Source organism: Pterocles gutturalis, unplaced genomic scaffold (assembly GCF_000699245.1).
Source record: "Pterocles gutturalis isolate BGI_N339 unplaced genomic scaffold, ASM69924v1 scaffold24767, whole genome shotgun sequence".
NCBI lineage: Eukaryota > Metazoa > Chordata > Aves > Pterocliformes > Pteroclidae > Pterocles > Pterocles gutturalis.
The window spans coordinates 43,302-63,028 of record NW_010116134.1 but is presented as its reverse complement, the minus strand read 5'-3'; the positions used below and the strand labels follow the sequence as shown (position 1 = coordinate 63,028).

The 19,727-nt window shown below is 39.7% G+C and overlaps 1 protein-coding gene across 1 annotated transcript in view; it reads right to left on the bottom strand.

The window, feature by feature from the left end:
- Positions 1-13,294: 13,294 nt before the first annotated feature.
- Positions 13,295-19,727, bottom strand: part of PDK3 (pyruvate dehydrogenase kinase, isozyme 3) — a 30,972-nt gene continuing 24,539 nt past the window's right edge. Inside the window, exons 9-10 of the mRNA XM_010075420.1 lie at positions 15,603-15,716; positions 13,295-14,507 (exon numbers count right to left, since the gene is read on the bottom strand). Coding sequence (XP_010073722.1) covers positions 14,364-14,507; positions 15,603-15,716 — 258 coding nt within the window. The 3' untranslated portion in view covers positions 13,295-14,363. The remainder of the gene's footprint in view (positions 14,508-15,602; positions 15,717-19,727) is intronic.

The following is a 19,727-nucleotide window of genomic DNA, read 5'->3' as shown; positions in this document are numbered from 1 at the left end:
CCCAGCAAAATTTCCCAGTTGTCTAGCTTCTCCACGCTCTAGATCCAGGCTACTGGCTCCCTCATCCCAGCATCTGAGCATCCAGGTGAGGAAGGACTCATCTTTCTTATGGCAATAGTCTTGTTTAATGTCTCGCAGCTCACGCGTAGTTAGAGGCCGGCTAGTTACCGTCTCTTGTATGATTTCTTCCTTTTTCCCCCGTACTCGTGATGGCCCTGCTCTGGAGGGGCCTGCCTCCTCTCTATCAGAGTCATGGGTCTCCTCCTCTCCTTCCCTCATAGGAGGAGCTTTTTCCTCCTCTTCTATACGTATCGATTTTTGTGTTTTCTTCTTCCCTATGGGGGCCACAACTAAAGGCAGAGACTCTGGAATTCCGCTTGATGGAGTTTGAGTAGTAATGGTTGCAGTAGCTGTAGTGGGCGCCGAAACCGGAAGTGTTGTGGAGGACGCTGGGGTTTGTATGGTGGTAGGGGACACCAAGGTTGGAGTCACCACAATGTCTGCTGTAGTGGTTGGTGTGTCTACCATACCGGCTGGGCGAGTGGTGGCAGCTGGGTCATCGCTGGTAATGCATTGAGTGAATCATCGATTAACCTTAACAATATATACGCATTGACATACATTCAGGAGACCTAGCAACAGGATCAAACTGGTTTGAAAATCCCAGTGATACTCAAAGTCCTCAAAAACTTTTGCAAATACTCTGGAGGAGAAGAGGACAGTGAAGGGAAACATCGCCTCCACAGTTCTGTTACTGCAGACAGCACAGGAAACACTGGGAGAGGGAGGGCTCCGAGCGGCTCTTGGAAAAGAGCTGAAGGAGCAAGACACCCAAGTGTCTGAGCAACAGGTAGCTGTGCACCTGATGGGACGATGCCATTAAGACCTTTCTCAGCCTTAGGCAACCTGTTACTGTAATTTCATATCTGGGATGCACTTGTTAGTTTTTCTGATCCTTTGCAAGTCTTAAGCCTTCCCATCACAAACCACTGCTTCACCACAGGAACTGTCTGCTCTCTACTGGTGCTGTTTATATGATGAGCCATGTCCAATGCAATGGAGGTAGGCAGGTTTTTGTTCTTGGCTTCTACCATTTTCTTGTTTTAATTTCATAGCACTTACCATTCAGCAGCTCTTGTTCAGTGGTTTGAATGGAAGACAGCACCACAACTTGTAAACAGGAACTGGAGGAAAAACTCACCAGTGACCTCTTCTTAACAGAAGTTGTCTCAGAGTCACAGGTGGCTACTGAGCAACAAAGCCATACACTGTAGCAGGCGTCCGTTCTCATTTAGGATATCAGTAAGCTGAAGCCTTTGCCCTGCTGTTACAGACACCAGTATCCATGATGCTGTCTCCAGCAAACCACAACCTCATCGTCTCTGGACACATGGAGGGCAATTTTGCACTTCTGAGTCATGGTTGGGTTTTATTTTCCATGAGTGTTGCTTTAATCCAGTCCTATTTATCAGCCAAGCTCCACACGAAAAATAAAGTGTGCAACAGATACTGCTTGCCTCTCACTTTCATTTTATGGCATCTTTGGACACATACACAACCACCAGCGTAAGCCCCACTAATAGTACAGTGCTTGTTTGGACCCCAGGGGCTCTACATCCCCACAAATGCTGCTAGAGCAGCACCTCCAACCTGCCCAAAATCCTGCTGCTCGCGTTACTACTGCTGCTCTCTGCTCTGATGGGATCACCTCTCTCCTCACCTCCACCCACATTTTTCTGGCTGCAAGATAAAGGTGGGGAAACACTGCTCTGTCTGGCAAGGCGCAGCAGTAGATACCAGCCAGTTTGAGACCTCCCTTATCCTCTGCCCCAGAGCAGTGGAATCAGGAGCCACTATTTTAATTCTAAGTGGAAGAAAGAGGCAGTGCTTTTGCAACCATCCTCATTCTGCTTCTGAAAACCATCCCCAACAGCAGCTGTGACACTCTTGTGTGCCAATGGGGTTTGCAGCAGTCCTGACACTGGCCTTTGGACTTGACTCTTCCTCCAGCCAAGTCAGTCTGATGCCTGAACGTTTTTCCCTTTTGCCCTTTCTCTAAGAAAGAAGTTATTACTGAAGCAGCCATATAAAATATTTTTTTATTTACTTATTGTCAGTCCTACCTCAGGCAGAGAGAGAAGCTGAACCAGTAGGTGGGGGCTTAGGACTTCGCAGCTAAGATATTTTTAATTATGGAATAAGAACAAATGTCATTCAGCACGGCAGAGAAACTATTTCAAGGCAGAGTCCACACCAAAATGCTCTCTGGTAACACAAGCTTTATTACTTAATATGGAGTTGGGGCTGTTTTGAGCAGCATCTTGCATCCCTTGGGAGATAGGGGACATCCTCATATGCTCCCAGGACTGGGAAAGCCAGCCCAGGTGCAGCCTGACTGACACCGCCCCATAATCCCACTACCTTTCAGGTGCCAGTTCTGCACACACATAGACCCGCGCTGCTGACAGCGCTCTGGGAAGGGATGACAGCGAGCCTTGTTCACACCGGCCTGATAGAAACCCCCTGACAACATGAGCCATCAACAAGTCAGGCCCCCCCAGGCTGGATGACAGAAAGCAAGAGCTGCAGCACCCTGTGGGAGCGTCTCCCTCTACTGCAAGCAAGCACCCAGTTAAATTTGTAACAAACTTTAAAACCCGTAGTCTGAACTGAAAAGCATTTTCAGTTTTTTAACTGGGATTTCGTTGTACCATTAAAACCCTGAAAACATGAGCAAAGAGCACAACTGGCAGCAGTCAGAAAGTCTCTGCTCTAAGTTCATACGAGTTCATATAAATCAGGTGGAACGTTTGAAATGTGGCTGGAGAAGCAGGAGGTGACTTTCTGCAGTACAAGGCAAAGCTCTTGTGCCAGCACTTGTGAAACATCTGCAGGACTTCCCTAGTTTTAAATCCTTTCATTTAGGTATGAAATGAAACACTGTATAAGCTCACTCACAGGGATGATTTAACTCACAAGGCTCAGAAAATAAACATTTAAAAACACAAGCAATTTTTTCTGTATTTTAAAAATTATTTCCAAATACTGTAGAGACAGAATTTGCAAAAGAAAGAATGCATTTAGAATAGCACAAAGCAGTGCTGAAAGTTGGAAGCTGGAAAAAGTTAAGAACAGTAAACAGGCATTTCAAATAAAGCCACAGGGAAACTAGATGCTTTTTCATGAAGAGGAATCCTGACTTCCTAAGCAGGCCAGCTCAGAGCCAGGATCACTTATCAAGGAGGATACAGCCGTAATAAATTCCCAGCCCATTCGGATCTCTCCTGAACGCTGCTGCTGCTCCTCTCCTTGTCTGCTTAGCTTTCCCTTTTACGTCCAGAAGTCATGCTGACAGAACTACTGCTATTCACTGTCAGCTTCTCTCCGTGAAATAAAAGGCAGAGGTGATTTTGATCTGGAGGCAGGACAGGCTTCACACCCTGCTCAGCTAGCAGCCACAGACACACACTGGAAGAGTAACTATGAGATGACTGAAAGAGCTCTGGAGCCCAACATTGGTGGCAGATCCTTTACCTCCCTCCCCACTCCAAAGCCCTCATTAAACAAGGTGAAGCTGTTCTAAATTCCTCTTGGCTTGTGGCTTTGCTTCCTCAACTGCAATTCTTGCTTTTCCACTCTAAAGTCCAGGGGAATGGCTTCTGCTGACAGAAGGCACTCAGTGGGTCCCCAGTGCACAAGTCCTAGCTTCAGCCCAGCCCAAGGTCAGAGGCGATTCTTGTTCTTCGCAGGACAAACCTTCTCGGGAACAAGGAGGTCCCCCGAATCAATGCAAGGCCTGGCAACTCCACTCAGCAGAAAGGAAGGGCTTGACACTACATCAAATTTGCTCCTTAAAAAAAGGGTTTTAATAAACCCTTAATAAGCAAAGTCCTACACGATAGCACATAATTAAGCAGCAGTTTCACTTGAGGCTGGTGCAGACCTCTGACCACCTTCTAAAACAGAGCTGAAAATGAGCCAGAAAATGGACCCAGGGCTTTGTCTCTTGTGTGGAGACCCTTCCAGGCAGCAGGCTGTCTTAAGCTTTCCTGTTCTGATCTTATTTTGAAGACAGATTTTTTCCTCTCAAAATACAATGTGTGTTCCCCAAGCATGCGCACACAGACATATTCTGCCCTTCTCTTTCCAAAGGAAAAGCCCTTTCCTGGTGTGTGCAAGGAAGGGCAGCATTAGCATCTCTTATCTGGAGGGGAATCAAGGCCACCGCCTCACAGCTCCGCTTGAGGGAGAACAGACAGATGCAGAATGAAGTAAAAATAGCTGAGAGCCTTTGGAAATGCATCTTCACTGTGCTAACTGGGCAACGTGGGACCGAGACTGCAGCAAGAATCAAGTCTGTTCCTATGACAAGTCACTCTGCCAGATCTCCCAGCTGCATGCAGCAGCCTCCCATGTTAAAACCAGTTCTTCAAATAAAAGGCTTGACTTCCCCTGCCCCAGCAGTTATTCATGGCCAGTTTACGGTTGGGGCCAAAACGTTTCTTTCATTCAGACAGTTCTTTCACACTTGTTATCTCCATCTCTTTTTAGAGGCTCTCTCCAACAGCACCCATCCTTCCTTCAGTGAGAAATGGGGAACTGCAAGTTCGTAAGCTAGGTAAGGCTGTCTTGCCTTTCACACAAACACAGAAGCCTGCTCTGTATCCTGTAGTGTAGCAAAATATAATCTGAAGACACATGGGCAAAACAAATTTAAGGAGGAAATTATGCCTTTGGAAGTATCCCCTCCTTTAACCTCTCTCAAAAAGCAGTTTCACCCTATGAAAAGACAACTGACCCCTGAAAGGATTAAAAGGTTACAGGGCTTGATCCTGAATCTCTCTGGTAATACCTCACGGTCTGTGGTGTACAGGAAATAAAAGTGATCTCTGGGGAGTCACTGGGATTTTGACTACTTGAAACTTTTTTTCCTCATCGTTTTGGTAGCTCAGCTTTCCATTTACATTTAGGTTTTGGATAAAAGTCTCAACTCCACAGGCAGATAGGATTCCTTTTGTTGCCCAGCAAACTATGTTAAATAATCACAGCACAGCAGTATTGACTTCACCCATTAACTGAATGAAATTATTTCTCCAGGGAAGTGCCCAAGATTATCTTTTTGCATGTTTTACCCAACTGTTCAGCTGTCTGTTGAGAAACAAAAAGTTAGAGATTAATTATATATTGGAGCACAGACATCTGTGTATCAAGCACCTTGATAAAATACTTTCATATGCCAATAAAAATCCAGAAACTTCAGTTCTGTTGCTGCAAAAACACATTTAGCAAGCAAGCATTCTCCATGCCAGAGTAACAGCAAGACAAAATATATTTAAATACACCAGAACAAAGCATAACTCCAACCTCTTCATCCATCACAAACGGCTATTTGTGAAATATTTTGTAAAGCTGGTGAACTTGTACATTACAGTGTACAGGACCATGGCCATTTCACTTGGCGCATAATGTAGCAGGCAGCTTTCAAGCCAACTGCATCACACTGACAATGGACACCCATATGTGAAAATAAAGGAGGAAATAATATTGTTTCCCTGATGGTAAACCTTAACCTTTAGTCCACCACCATCAAGAGACACAGAAACTACCACACAACCACAACTCATGCACACACAAAACCCCAGGTTTCTTTACCTGAATGCAAACCTAACCATGGCTTAAGTGCTGGTCCTCCACAGCCCCAAGGATTGTAACAAGTATTTGTATGTCTACAGAGAGATTTATTATCATGAGAACAAAGAGCAAAGTGAAACAGGTAAGGAAGACGCTCACAACAAGCACAGCAAAAGCCACGCACACCACTGACAACCTCCAGTCTGCTACGGCAGCTCCTACATTTTAATGACTTACGCCTCACAACAGCGCAAGCCGGCATCAGTTTTCATAACCACAAGAAAATATTAATGAAGCTGTCCTTTAAAAGCTGAAAAGTACCAAAATACAGATCAACATGTGACCTTTCGAACTGGCAGAACTGAAGGTCTCTCCTGAAAAAATAAAGCATATTTGCACGGGCCTGCTCCTTAATTTCAAGAAAAGAATCCACAGTGGCAGATCAGGAAGGAAAATCATCTTACAACTTTCAAATCAAGTCTCCTAGTTGCACGCTAGTAGAAGCAAATTGACGTGCCTGTTGCCTTTTGACTAGGAGACCAAGGGAGATAGTTTGGGACAAATATATAAAAAATTATCCAAGTCACTAGATGGAGAAGAGTTTTCAGAGTGCTGTCACAAGCTTTCTGAATGGCTGATGCTCTTAGACAAAACGCAGCAGGCATTATTTACTAAACTCAATTTTACTGTTAGAGGAGATGGTACAAAAGCTACAAATAAAACCAGCAGCCTCAGACTTAGATGCTGAATACAAACTTATCTGACAAAAAAACCCACCTGTTTAATTTTTCCAATTAAGCATGCCTGACATGTTCTGTATGTCTGACTACATTTAAAAGCTGCCTACTGCAAGATTTCTGTTTCCACTGAGAATAACAAATTCAAGTACTGAAGAAGTCTACAGCAGTCTAAAAGAGAGATGAATTGTACAATGAGACTGATACTTTATTACAAATTGTTCTCCCACATAAGCCTGAGTCCTAGAGCCATAAATTTTAATTTTACTGCTGTTGCTGCAACTAGTTGCTTCACATTCTACAGACAGCTACTGCCAAATATTATGCAGTACATACTGACAGATTTTGAAATTTTGAGCTACTTAATTAACCACTCAGCTCCTGTGAATATCCCACCAAGGCAAATGGTAAGCAGCAAGAAAGTACAACACAGAGCTTTCTTCTCTCTGTAAGTTTTAAAATAAACTCTTCATCTGAAATAAAATTCTCTCTGCTCTGGCAACATTCTGACCATCTAGAGGCTGATTTATTACTTAATAAGAAAGTTAATGAGTCAAGCAAGCTGGGTCTCCAGGCGTTTTCCTGTCCTGGAATTGCTTGGTAAGAAACTTTGTTTTTTTATTTTCTGGAATAAGTTATGAACACATATAGATCTTCATGGAAAGCTAAAGAAATTTTGAGGTACAAGCCTTGGGTGTTATTTCAGATGTCAAGAATAATCCAATAAACTTGAGCTTTAGGGAGATTTATAGAGCAGAAAAAAAAAACCCAAAAGGTGCTCGTATGCTTCAAAGAAAACAACATGTGGTGACAAACCATGCTGACATACCCAGAACAACCGGGTACCAGAGTTTCAGAAATCCCTAGTAACTCATTTGTGGTTCTAAACCACTGCAGGAGCTTCTGCTGCGTCTGTGTCGGGAAATCAAAAACTCCAAGCAGCAACGATGAATTGGAGGCAATCCTTAATAATATTGAACATTAAAGGGAATGTCACACTCCACAGAAATGTTAAGAAGTGGTTAAAACCATAGTCTTTATCTCTGCTCACTTCAGAGGAAGCGTTGGCACTGCCAAAACAGGTAGCTCAATCCCTACCTTCAGCATCTCACCAAATTTGGTCCCTCTAAATCCCGTACTTCCACAAACCAGCAGCAGTCTGAAGTGCTGTGAAGCTGTGCTGCTGCTACCACAGTAACAATGAAGATTCCATCAGTTAAATGCTCCCTTCTGTTACTTACATTGATATATTTAACCCATTAATTATTAAATCAATACATTGTCTTGATCAACAGTAAGGGCTATAAAACCAAAGGAAAAAACCCATACACTTATATAACAAAAGGGTTAGCGAAATCACAACAGTCCAGACGAATTTTAGCAAAGTTTCAAACACACATAGCATAGTGATGGCACCAAAACTCTAATTCAGCTCTTAATGTTTTGCCAATGCCAACACCTTTTCTGCTTATAAACCTGCACGTTCCCTCAAAACCAACAATTTGGAGAACATGAAACAAAGTCCATTTTTTAAAATATTACTTCATATTTTCAAAATACCAAGTTCTCAGTCACCCAATAAGTTTAATTTATAATGGCTTCAATTTAATGTTCTTAAACAATAACCACTTCTGGATTCCTCCATGAAAGTCAGAAAAGGAGAGTTTTGGGTTCTTACCAGAGACTTTCTGTTTTAGGCAGTGATTCAGAGACAACAGTTTCTAGATAAGAAGCCTGAACTTTTCTTAACTCAATGTTCTGAGAAAGGAGCAATGAATACTAGTTAAAAAAAGAGTAAACAAAGAGTCACTAGGTTAACCAAATTTTCACGGACTACAAAAGACAAAATTTTTATCCCCAAATGCTTTAGGGTATACATTCCCACCTGCATCCCCTCAAAAAGCTTATCTATATAGAGAAAAGAATATCATAGAAAAAAATATTTGCAGAATTGGTGGACCGAGAGTAATTTCCACAGTGACTAGTTTTTGAAAAAGCTAGTCTCTCCCACAAATGCTTTTGCAGTTCCATTATTTTGTAGAAAGAGACATCTTCATATTTACAATTAGGAAAAAAATTCTAACATTTAAATTTTTCTGCTCAAATCAAGTATTTTTTTTTCCTGTGAAACTGCTTTGTATTTTTGTATCAGATCCTTGGCATGACAGCAAAATCAAGAACTGAAATTCAGCCATGGTAGCATGTGATTTTATCTTTTTAAAAACAAACCAAGTCTTGTGCCACAAGAATCAAGAAAGGGACCTTCAGAATTAAATCTAGAGTTTCTTGTGAAAATAAGCATTTTATAAAGACTCACATCTGATGGGAACAAAACATATTTATGAAAACCATTACAAGTTTTAAAGTCTTAAAAACCTACCTGGAAATCTGACACAAATCAGATCAGATTAAATGTTCCTGAAAGTTCAGAGTAATACAATACAAAAGCAATTGCATTTATATATAGTTCTAGAACCAACTTAACAAAAAGCAGATTATGCTTGAGATATTAATAATGAATCTCCACAGGGGAGGGAGACGGACATGGAAAAGCTCAAATGTATGTTTCTGTAGAAGATTTCAAACTGCTTTGTGACAAAACAGGCAAGAAAAACAGTTTTATCTAAAATTACTCTGAGTTCCCAACTGCAGCTTTCAGTGTCCCTCTGGAGTCATGTGTGAAGTTGACCTTGGGCTGCCAAATCACAAACTAAGCTCCATAGTGTGTGAAACTAAATCAGCCCCTTAAAGATGTCGTCATGTAGTTTTTACATAACTTTATTTGTCAGCAACGGAAAGAAAAAAGGAAAATAAGAGTATACACAAATTATATACGCAGGTATTGGACTAGAAACAAGTCCAACACAAGTTACAGAAGAGTCAACATTGAATTTAAAACATCACCAAATAACTTCATGAAAATTAGCTTCCCTCTCCTCCATTATAGGTTCAGTTGATTCAAATGATTCCACCTCAGAGGAAAGGCAACACAAGACCTCTTTCCTTCTTGGATACCAGGTGCAACACAGGCCAGCTCATCAGTAAGAGTTCTGTCCCATAACCAATGTTGGGAACAAACTGACTTGATTTCCACCCCCATCAGAAACTCACAGCATAAAACCCAATACAAGTTTAGCAGGCTGTTACCAGTTCATCAGAGATGGCAAGGATGAAACAGCCAGCTGGTCCCTCACAGAAGGACAGCCCTTACTGAGCAGCTGAGAGCTGATAGTGCACCACCTGGAAACATGCCCTGCCACTGCCTGATAGGATCTACAGAGAACTTCAAAGGACTGCCATTCTGGTGCTTCTCAGCAGTATTCAATTCAAAAGACACAATTTAATAAAGTAATTGCTACTAGTTTGACAATGCCAGAATTATCACAAACATCAATCCTACAGAAGGAAAAGCTATCTAGATTTAAGAAACAAACAACTTCTCTATGCCAATTTCTGAGATCTTTTAAGGCAACATAATACTGCAATTAAAGCACATGAACTTTAAATTTTTGTATTTATTTTTAATTAGAAAGCCGCTTCAGTTACACAAATCTTCACTGTTTCAGACAGCTTAAGTCCTGATACTGAGAACAGATTCATTTAAGTGGGATTACTCATACACTGTTTACATGTGCAAGTATTTCCAAGTTTAAGCCTTGAAGTCGCTACACAATTTATAACTATGTTCCTCATTTGTGAATAAACTCCCCATTGAACTCAGTAATACATTGTTCTGTCATGTGCCATCATATTCTCCTAAGTTCTGCAAAAACACGTTTATATATATCAATTCATAGGCAGGTGAGTATGTCATGAAGAAGAGATGAAGAGCTATTTGAAACCACAGCATCTATATGGTAACCAAAGAAACATCCAAGGAAACTGAACACTGCACAATTGGACATAGTTATTCTCAGGAGATAAATACTAACAATAAACATTTAGGCTGTTTTCCTACAAAATTATTTATATCAACCAAGACTACTTTGCACTTTGCAGCACCTAACACACAAGGATCCAGAAGTGCTTATTAAAGGTGAAGGGGGGCGGAAACATCTTCTATGTCAATGACATTAAGATTCCACCCTAAACACTAAATTTGTGTGGAGGTGAACAGCAGACTGCACTACACCAACAAATCACTCTGGCTCACTTTTTGGAGGAAGGGAACAGCTGTTTCAAAACAAATTCTACATGCCACTGAGGACAAAGAAAAGTGTGATTTAGTTGGAGCATTAAGTCTAGTTTATATAGCCAAAAAGTAGCTTGAGTTTTCCAAGAACACTACAATTAATATCCATATTCTTTTAAGCATGTGTCAAGGGACCTGCTTTGAACACTGCCCAAGAGGTAACACAAACTGCAGCAGGACAAAAACTTTCTCAGTACTATTCTAGATCATCACAGTCACATACAGAAGCAAAGGCTGTGCATTTGAGTTGTAAAGGAAGCATTTCAGTATCCTCTGAATATTTCTCATCAAGTGCTGACTTGGAAAGACCCCTTGTTAGCCTCAAAACAAAGCTTAGAAAAGCAAGGAGCACAAATACGTCTATGATTTGGAGAGACTTCAGTATCTGTTAATATTAAGCTAGATGGGGGATTAATAGATTATGTTCAAGACACACACCAGAAAAATGCCAGAAAAAAGTTAAAATATTTGTTACACTACGACACAGAGAAGTTGTAAATTCTCAGGAAGAATCGAGGAGCAAACATCTCTTACTCAGTTTGTTTCTGTTAATCACTAAACACAACAGATACAAAATATTTTCACTGAAAACATTTTTTTCCTATTTATGTGTACAGTAACTCAAGACAAGCCGGTCGCAACAACATTAGCAGGCCATACATCTGAAATTAATAAAAAAGAATTATACTTTTATATCATCAGAAACTTTGGAATTAACAGCCCCAAGATATTTAAACAAATAGTTATAACAGATTCCAATCAAAAGTAAAAGCAACTGAAAAAAGATCAGTATCTGTAGTTAAGCTTCTTAAAAACCCATCCACCCCCACTTTTCAGGCATACCCATTGAAAAACTCCCTTCTCATAGGTCTGCTGCTGTTGTTTTCCTAAAACAATTTTCAGACTAATAGCCCTACGTAGAAGCATGGCATGAGGACAAGGATTGAAGAACAATTTTTACGGCATACCTGGGATCTCCACTAAAGCACAGGCTGCCTACACAAGGTTGGAGAGGAGAAAAGTTGCTTCTCGCTCAAATTCACCATAATGCCCACTGACAGACCTTGGGAAATAGGAAGAAAATTTATTCCTTCTCCTCTACTCTCCTGCTCTGAGCTGTTCATATATGCTCAGGGTTCTTGGAAATATGTCCCATTTCAGCAGACTTCAGTTTTCAAGTACTAGAGCACTTCAGTTCTGAAAGCCAAACAGTTGTTTTTGTAAATGAAGAAGTGAGATGACTAATATACCAGAACATCCACCACAGTGTCTTCCGTTGTTTATATTCACTTCATTAAATCAAGTTCAATATGCCTCCATCCTTTCTTTTCTTGTTGTTCCCTCTCCATGTATAAGGAGACAGCCAAAAAGAACCAGCAGGTTAGGACGTACTACTTCAAAATATGACTTCTAACAAAAGCTGAAACTTTGTTTGTGTAAGAAGCTATCTTATTCCTTGAATGTTTTAGGTCATGTTCTAGGAAAAACTGACCACATACAACTGGGAAAATATTAGTTTAATCACAAATTTATATTTTTAAGCAAGCCCTCCTCTGCAATTACTGGAAAACATACAGAACTTGAAATGAATTTAAAAAACAGTAAGAAGTTATGGGTGAGGGCAGAAGTTAAATGACTAAATTTCAGTAGATGTGACTTCCAACTGCTGTTTCAGTCAAACTATTACTCTGATTTCACCCCAGCAGCACAGCTGTATTGCTTGAATAGCAATTTGCCTTCCCTGCAGCAGCACCTGCAGTAGGGGGAAATTATTGCTCTGGAAGCCACACGTGTTAACACCCTTACCATGCCATGTAAAGATCCCCTCTAGCCTGGGTCAAACAAGTCCAGTTCAGGAACAGAACAGGATGGCTCCATCTGCACCCTCTCTCTTCTTACCTGCTGGCACAGGGGGCTCAGAAGGGCACCGCTTACCAGTGAGCAGGTCAGGCAGTCTTCAGCAGCTGTCCTGGTATCTCTGCCTCTGAACAGTACAGCGGCACTCCGCAGAGACATGTATGGGAGCACGCTAAAACAACCTGGTGCTCCCACGTCACCTATCCGCACAGCGTAGAGAAGACCACAGAACCACAAGCCCTGCAAACTCATGAACTATTCACATATAAATTCTTGAACCGACTGCAACAGATAAGAGTAAGGGTTTGCAAGGTAAGGACTCCAACTCTTCAGAAATGAGGCTATATGAAGCTTATTGCTAAAGCACTTCATAATCCTTTGATGAAATGTGCTATGTAAGTGCAAAGTACTGTCATTAAGTCAAACTAAGATTTTTTTTTTTTTAATATCTAGGAACTTCTCAGCATTTCCCTCTTTACCTAACAGATCAGTTCTTTACAAAAATAAATATTGGGAGGACAAAAGGGACAGCTCCCCCCACAATTTTAGTAAACAAGTTCCATTTTTCCAAGCTAAAATCTGCAATATCTTTCAAAAAATACCAACACACTTAAGAGAAACTGAGGGTGCATCAGAGTTGCTTAAAACTCATCTATTTTATTCTCATAGCTAGGATGGATATCAACAGAACTTCTAAACTTCACAAATTCTTCTGAAAGGCCATAGTATCAGAAACAGTATTTGGCAAAGAACTGGTGAACAACAGTTTCCTAATAGTCAGCAATAACCCCTACAATAAATTTAAGGGGAAAATACTTTTTTTTTTCCTCTTTTTTCCCCCCTTGAATCAAGTACTAGCTATGTTTTCTCCCTCCCATTTCTATGATATTTCCAGTTTCATGTATTCAGACCAATGACACTTTCCAAAAGCTGGTGTGTACAACATCTTTATATACACTACAAATTCAGATTACCAGACTATAGTCAGACACGGAATATATAAATAACTTTGCAAACTATTTACAAGTTTTAAACTAATCCGGTTCCAAGCAACCAACATTAAGGCAAATTCATTTGTATGACTGGCTCTCTGGCCTTTCAGCATCTGTTTCCCCTCCCCAACTCCTAAAAAATGACAGACAAACATGAAATTGAATTACCCCCTGTCCCTGTATTGACAGAATTTATTGTATGGAGGGATGATCTAACTACTTATGATCTTTCTTCCGAACAAGGAAAAATTTATAGAAATGTGTTCCTGTGTTTGTGTGTCAAGAAAACCATTAAGGTGCATACCAAGAAGTGGAAGTCCCAATGTCTTATAACAATGTAATTTTTGTATGCACTTGAGAAATGGATTTGGGAATTTGGGGAAAGCATCAGTTTAAAGCTGCACAACCCTTTTTAGAACTATGCATTTATAAGCTCATTAGATACAAGATCTGAAGAGCTCAAAGGGATTTTCTCTTAACAGGTGACACTGCAATATCAGATGCAGCAAAGAGTGGATTTTCAAAGCATATGTTTAACTACATTAGACTTCTTCTCTTATACCATATTACTGTGCAAGATACTATTGACCATTTGAAGGGATTCTGCACATCTTGCCATTCCTTATATTGGAATAAAAATTGGCCATTTGAAATAGCATCTTTTTGTTACAAGACTGTATTCTTAAGTGCAATCACAGTGCAATCCCCCTTCTGTCAATGCATGACTGAAGCAACCCAGCATATTCTGGTGAAGCAGACCGGATTCACATACCAAACGCGCTTAGTGCCTGCCTTTAAGTCCCAATCATCACTTTGTTCTTACTACTTTTCAATGCCCTGATTAGGTCTTTGTTTGGAAGTAATTAGGTATTGTGGTTTAAAGGATTTTGGAACAAAGCAGAGACTTGATACTGAATGCAGAGGTCATCTCCAACAGAGACAAAAGGTGGCAAATTATCGATTAGCTTTATATTTAGAAGCATCCCTTGGTTCACTGCTAGGATTGCTCCAGTCATCTGCTTCAGGTGTGGTCTTGTAGTGTCGCCACGCTGATTTATTAAAAACAGGAAGTCTTTCAAATGATTCACTTGAAAGGGCCTATGGAAAAACAAAAGCAATGGTAAAATATCATTAGAGATACCAAGAGCAAGATGATACTCTGGCCGGTTCTACAGTTACAGCTTCTGTATCAAACAAGTATCTCAATTATCCAAGCGTTACATGTCACAATACTATTTTGAAAATACTTCAGCTGTGACTAATTGCTCTAGTCATAGTCAAAGTACTAGTCATAGTCAAAGTACTAGCCATAGTCAAAGTTAAAAGAAAATAATGACACTTGAAAATATTTCCCTTCTTTCCAGGGAGTGGGGTCTACAGAGAGAGCAAGAGAAAAGGTTTTGGTCAAAAACATTTTAGGGAGATTTGCCATTGACATGGAGCAGACAGCTACTTTAAACATTTCACTTCTCCAAAAACCTTGGACTCTTTCAGCACACTGATCTGTGAGGACTGATCTAGTTCAGTCCGTTAGTGTGCCTTTTTCGTCTGAGGCCATACCTTTTCCTCCAAACGTACATGCACAGGATTAAACCCATCAGAAACAAAAGTTAGCACAGGATTCCACAACTCACTCGTGACATAGCAAGGCACAGCAACAATGCTAAGTCAATGACCTGCACATGAGCTATACACTATGTTCTTTTAAATGCCCTGATGAAATCCTAGGAGCTAGTTTCAACCTTAAGTCGCTGAGTAGCCTAGAATCTCCCAAAAAATGACAACAGGATCAATACAGTCTATTGCACAAAAGTCAAAAACTGCATAGAGAAAAAAAAGTACTAGCCAAGAATCAGTCTTCTCAGCTTTATTTTGGTCAAAAAAACTTTCAGAATAACCAAAATTATCTCTCATGACACAATTCTTTGAAAATTCAGCACTTAACAGATTAACAAAATGCAAAGATCCAACAAAGAGGACTGGGCAAAAAAAGCAAGCTCACTAGAGCTAGGTTAACATTTATAACTTCTGCTTTTAGGATTCTGTGTAAGTGATTTAGATAAAATATAATGAAGATAGCAATTACAAACTTGAAAACAGGTTGAAGAGTGAAAAGAAATTTCACTTATTCAGCCTGCTATACGTTATTGAATTGCACTGCATTACTAGCTTATAAAAGGGTCAAATTCATACCTTCAAATAAATTACAGCATCCGAACCAACACCTTCCATTGAGTAGAGTTTAAGGTCACCTTGAAAGTACCTAGCGTACAGACGGGAAATTGGCAAGCCATAGCCAAATCCAGCCTACAAAACCAAGAAAACAAAAGGAAAAACATGATGGAAAGTTAAAGAAAAACACAACAAATGACTTCATTAATTTATAAATCAGAAGATACCTAAATGTTAGATTTGCATCAAATTACTCTTCAAGTTTTCCCTTATAACTGAGCCTGCACTAAAAGTTGGTGTTCAACTGTTTCAGCAACCTCCTTTGTTCCAAGGCACAATTTTTTTAGCTTAAGTACAGAAAAGTGAAAAATATATCAGAGTCCTTTGTTAGGACTATCTTGTACTTTGCATTTTCTCAAAGAGGCACCTAGGTGTAACATACTGTACATGCTGCCTCCAATGATCAAAGCAAACCAACACCCCCAAAAATGGGATTATTATTCCCAAGTGTCTCCACAAGAAAGCCAGAGACAACTCTGTTTACTTCATCTAGGTTGCACTATTAACGGATTGCTGGTGCCATACTGCAATAGAGGGAAAAAAAGCTCCTGCAGAAGAAAATATACAAAGCAATGCAAGGCAAGTAATTCTCACTGCTGTTTACCCATCTAACAAAAGATCGGGATTCCACAACACTGAATCATCTGAGGACTAAGACCCTGTACAGGCCACACAATTTTCAAAGCACAATAGACTTTTCAGGTACAAATTCTGGATTTTAATTTTCCAACACTAATATTCATAACCATATCTGCAACAAAGTCAACACTTGGCATGTTTTCCTACCCATTCTTGTCAGAAAAAGTTATAAAAACTCCAAGCCTGCCTCACTGCAGCCAGGGAGTAAGATTTTGGTCTACACATCATCTCTTTCAGATGATTGGGTATGTGCTGAGAATCACAGGGGTTGATTATTCACGTGAACTCCCCCTGAATTTTTCAGGACTATCCAGAGCAATAAGGGAAGGATTCCAGACATACAAGCATTTGAAATAAGGATACATACAGCAATGGAGTGATAAAAGTTTTCCATAAACATGGATTACAAGAACTAGCCACCTAATGTTTTCAGAAAATCAATAAATGCATTCCATTATAGTATTTCTACAAAGGCAACCTGACAGATACTTATCCTCATGCCTGAAACTTAAAAGCAAAGCCTCAAAATGATACAGAAAAGGGAAGGCTAAGAAGCAGGACTTGCAAGCATTTCATACAGATAATATGCAGTATCACTTCATAGGAAATCCCTTCAGGGAAGGGTGAACATTAAAAGAACTTTGTACTACAGTATTCATCACAAATTATTTTGCTGTCATCTGCTGTCCCTACAGTATCTTTTGACCTCTTTGCCTTGTTTCTACAGAGCTCTAATTTTAGTGATCTAAAATTGGTTACAGCTGCTCACACTGATGACTGTAACAGTTCTGAGCAAAATGAGAAAGAGATATGCCAAAAATGTCCTTTTCTACTCAGACCACTTGTCATAGTTACTAGTGTCCATTTCCACAGTTAAAATAGTTGCTTAGCTGCACTTCTTCAAACCATGGTATGCTTTAAAAACATAATTCTCAAAGACTCCCCATCAGAGACACATGCATCACTTACAAATATCTGGTCTTGAAACTAGATGCATTTCTTTCTTAATGTCTAAAAATGGAAGTTATTTAACTGTTTTTGAAAGAAATTTAAAAAAAATCCAAAACCTGGCTTGCATCTTTTCTGGAGACCAGACAACAAATATATTTCAGAAATTAAAAAGCACAGCAACTGAAAGGCAAATTGTAGATAGTACATACCCTCAGGAACAGCTCAAGTACAGAATGGCATCAAGCAATCCTGAAAGCATTATACTCTTCTCTCTTACATACTCTCCTCCTTCCTTAAAACCCGTGCCCAACTTCTGTTTGCTTCCTGTTCCTCCAGGAAAATCTTTTTATACTCTGTGCGAGCCCACATAATTATTTCATACTTCCCTCTTCCAAAATTTCCTGCCATTCCCTTTTCTACATTGTTTTCAGGGTATTTTCCAAAAAGAGATAACTTAAGAAATATGAAGACAACAGATCCCAGATGAGTACCTTGTTAAGGCAAGACCTTGCAGAAGTTCTATTTTGCAAAATACAGTCAACAAGAATTGATTGCTACATAGGTCTGTGCTTGATCTAGAGGACAGAATATAATCAATGATGGCACATCTGCCTTGAGAAAAGAAAGCATTTTAGAGCCGATTTCTCATTAAATATTGCGGTATGCATTATCCAAAAAGGAAGTTATTACATTTCTGTGTTACTAACGTCTACAGGTTTAATATTCAACCTAATTTAAGCCACATTTCTCCTACTATAAACAAATGCTGCCACAGAGAATCAGTAAATTCTCTAAGAAAACCTAATCATCATTAAACATTACCATGCGTTTCTAACGTTTCTACTTTGTGTATAGTAGTACAGAAGAGCCTAAGTCCTGCTAGAATCTGAATGCTGCCATGGTAACAAGGTTTCTCAGCAGTTTTTAAAATAACATTTGCAATGACACCAAGAAAAAAATTTTCACCAATCCACAAAAAGATCCCTCTCTTCCACTCCCCAGAGTTCATGACTGTTTCATAAACTAGACAGGGGATCTGCACTGCAATTTAGTTTACGAATACTATCTAAGTCAAGAATGACACAAGCAGAGACCTACCCACCTCCTGGAGCATCATAATTCTTAAGGGGTTTGGTCTCTGGCACTAAGCAATAAAGAAAATTTCCTTCTGAGAAGAATTATGTGGAACCTTTCTGCTGAAGGATTTTTATTTCTAGACTGACAAACAAAGTATAGCATGACTTTTTATAACAAGATCTGGGCCATAATACATAACACGTGTTAAGATTCTCTGCTGAAGTCCTTTTTCTTTTTAGCGGAAAGATATGCCATAGACTTTCAGTTCTTGACTTTTTTCTTTCTGCACACACATATAAGTAACAGAGCTTAACAACTCTTCTTGACATTCAGTCATATACAGGCATTGGTCAGACTCACAGGGCGAAAGCTGCAAGGTTCACAACAGGGGGAGATACTTTGCAGGTCTGACTATAGCAACATATGGACTCAAAGAGTAAACAAAGGCCGAAGATGGGGTGCAGTAGAAGAAAACTAAGTATAAATGCCACAGAATGAAAGCAAGGAGTCTTGAAGATGGGGAAATAAACACAGGAATATATTGTTAAAAATGCATGTGGAAAAAAAAGGAAAAGAAGAGCATCAGTCCTAAACTGAACATGTTTTGCAATCAGAGCGCCACAAAGGAAGATAAATTTTAATAGTGAATGCAACTGGTAATCAAGGTATAAGTTTATACAGAGAACAAGTTTCAGGAAATCTTTGTAGGCTGATATAGTAAATTGCTGATCAAAAGTGAGACAGAACAAAGGCAGAATCAAGAAAGATTCTACAACTGGCAAAGAAAAAGCTTGTATTTGAATTAAGGCCTGTTCCTTACCACTCAAATTCAAGAAGATTTTCTAAGAAAAAGACACATCTTTGTTTGAAACATATTACTAAGATGTGTTGCAGAGTTAGGAGCTGTGAAGGACTAGTATCAAGACAATGCAGATACACAACTGGGTTTTACACCTATCATGGTGGCATCAAACACTGGTGAAAACAATTAAATACACTTCCGTGCCACAATGCTACAAATTGTGGCCTGAGACAGCAACATAAAGACTTTTTGCTAAAAATCTAATGGGAAATTTATTATCTCTGAGCCACTCTGAACTGGTTCCATCCTCAGTTCACTGTTCATTACGTTATATCAGAAACAGTCACATACTCTCTGCACCACATTTTATGGGCTACCTAAAGGCAGTTCAAGCAGAGGAGTATCAGAAGAAAAAAAAGAGGAAAAAAAAAACTTAGGAACATGCTAGCTGACAGTGTTCCTAAATAGGGAAAATAAATTTCTCAAAGAATCAACTTTTTGTTGACATGCTTAAAGATAAAGGATCGCATCAGAAGCAACAGAGAACAAAGCTGAGAAGAAGCAAGAATACAGTATGTGTACTAATCCACTTACCAAAAGTCAGTCTAATGGAACAG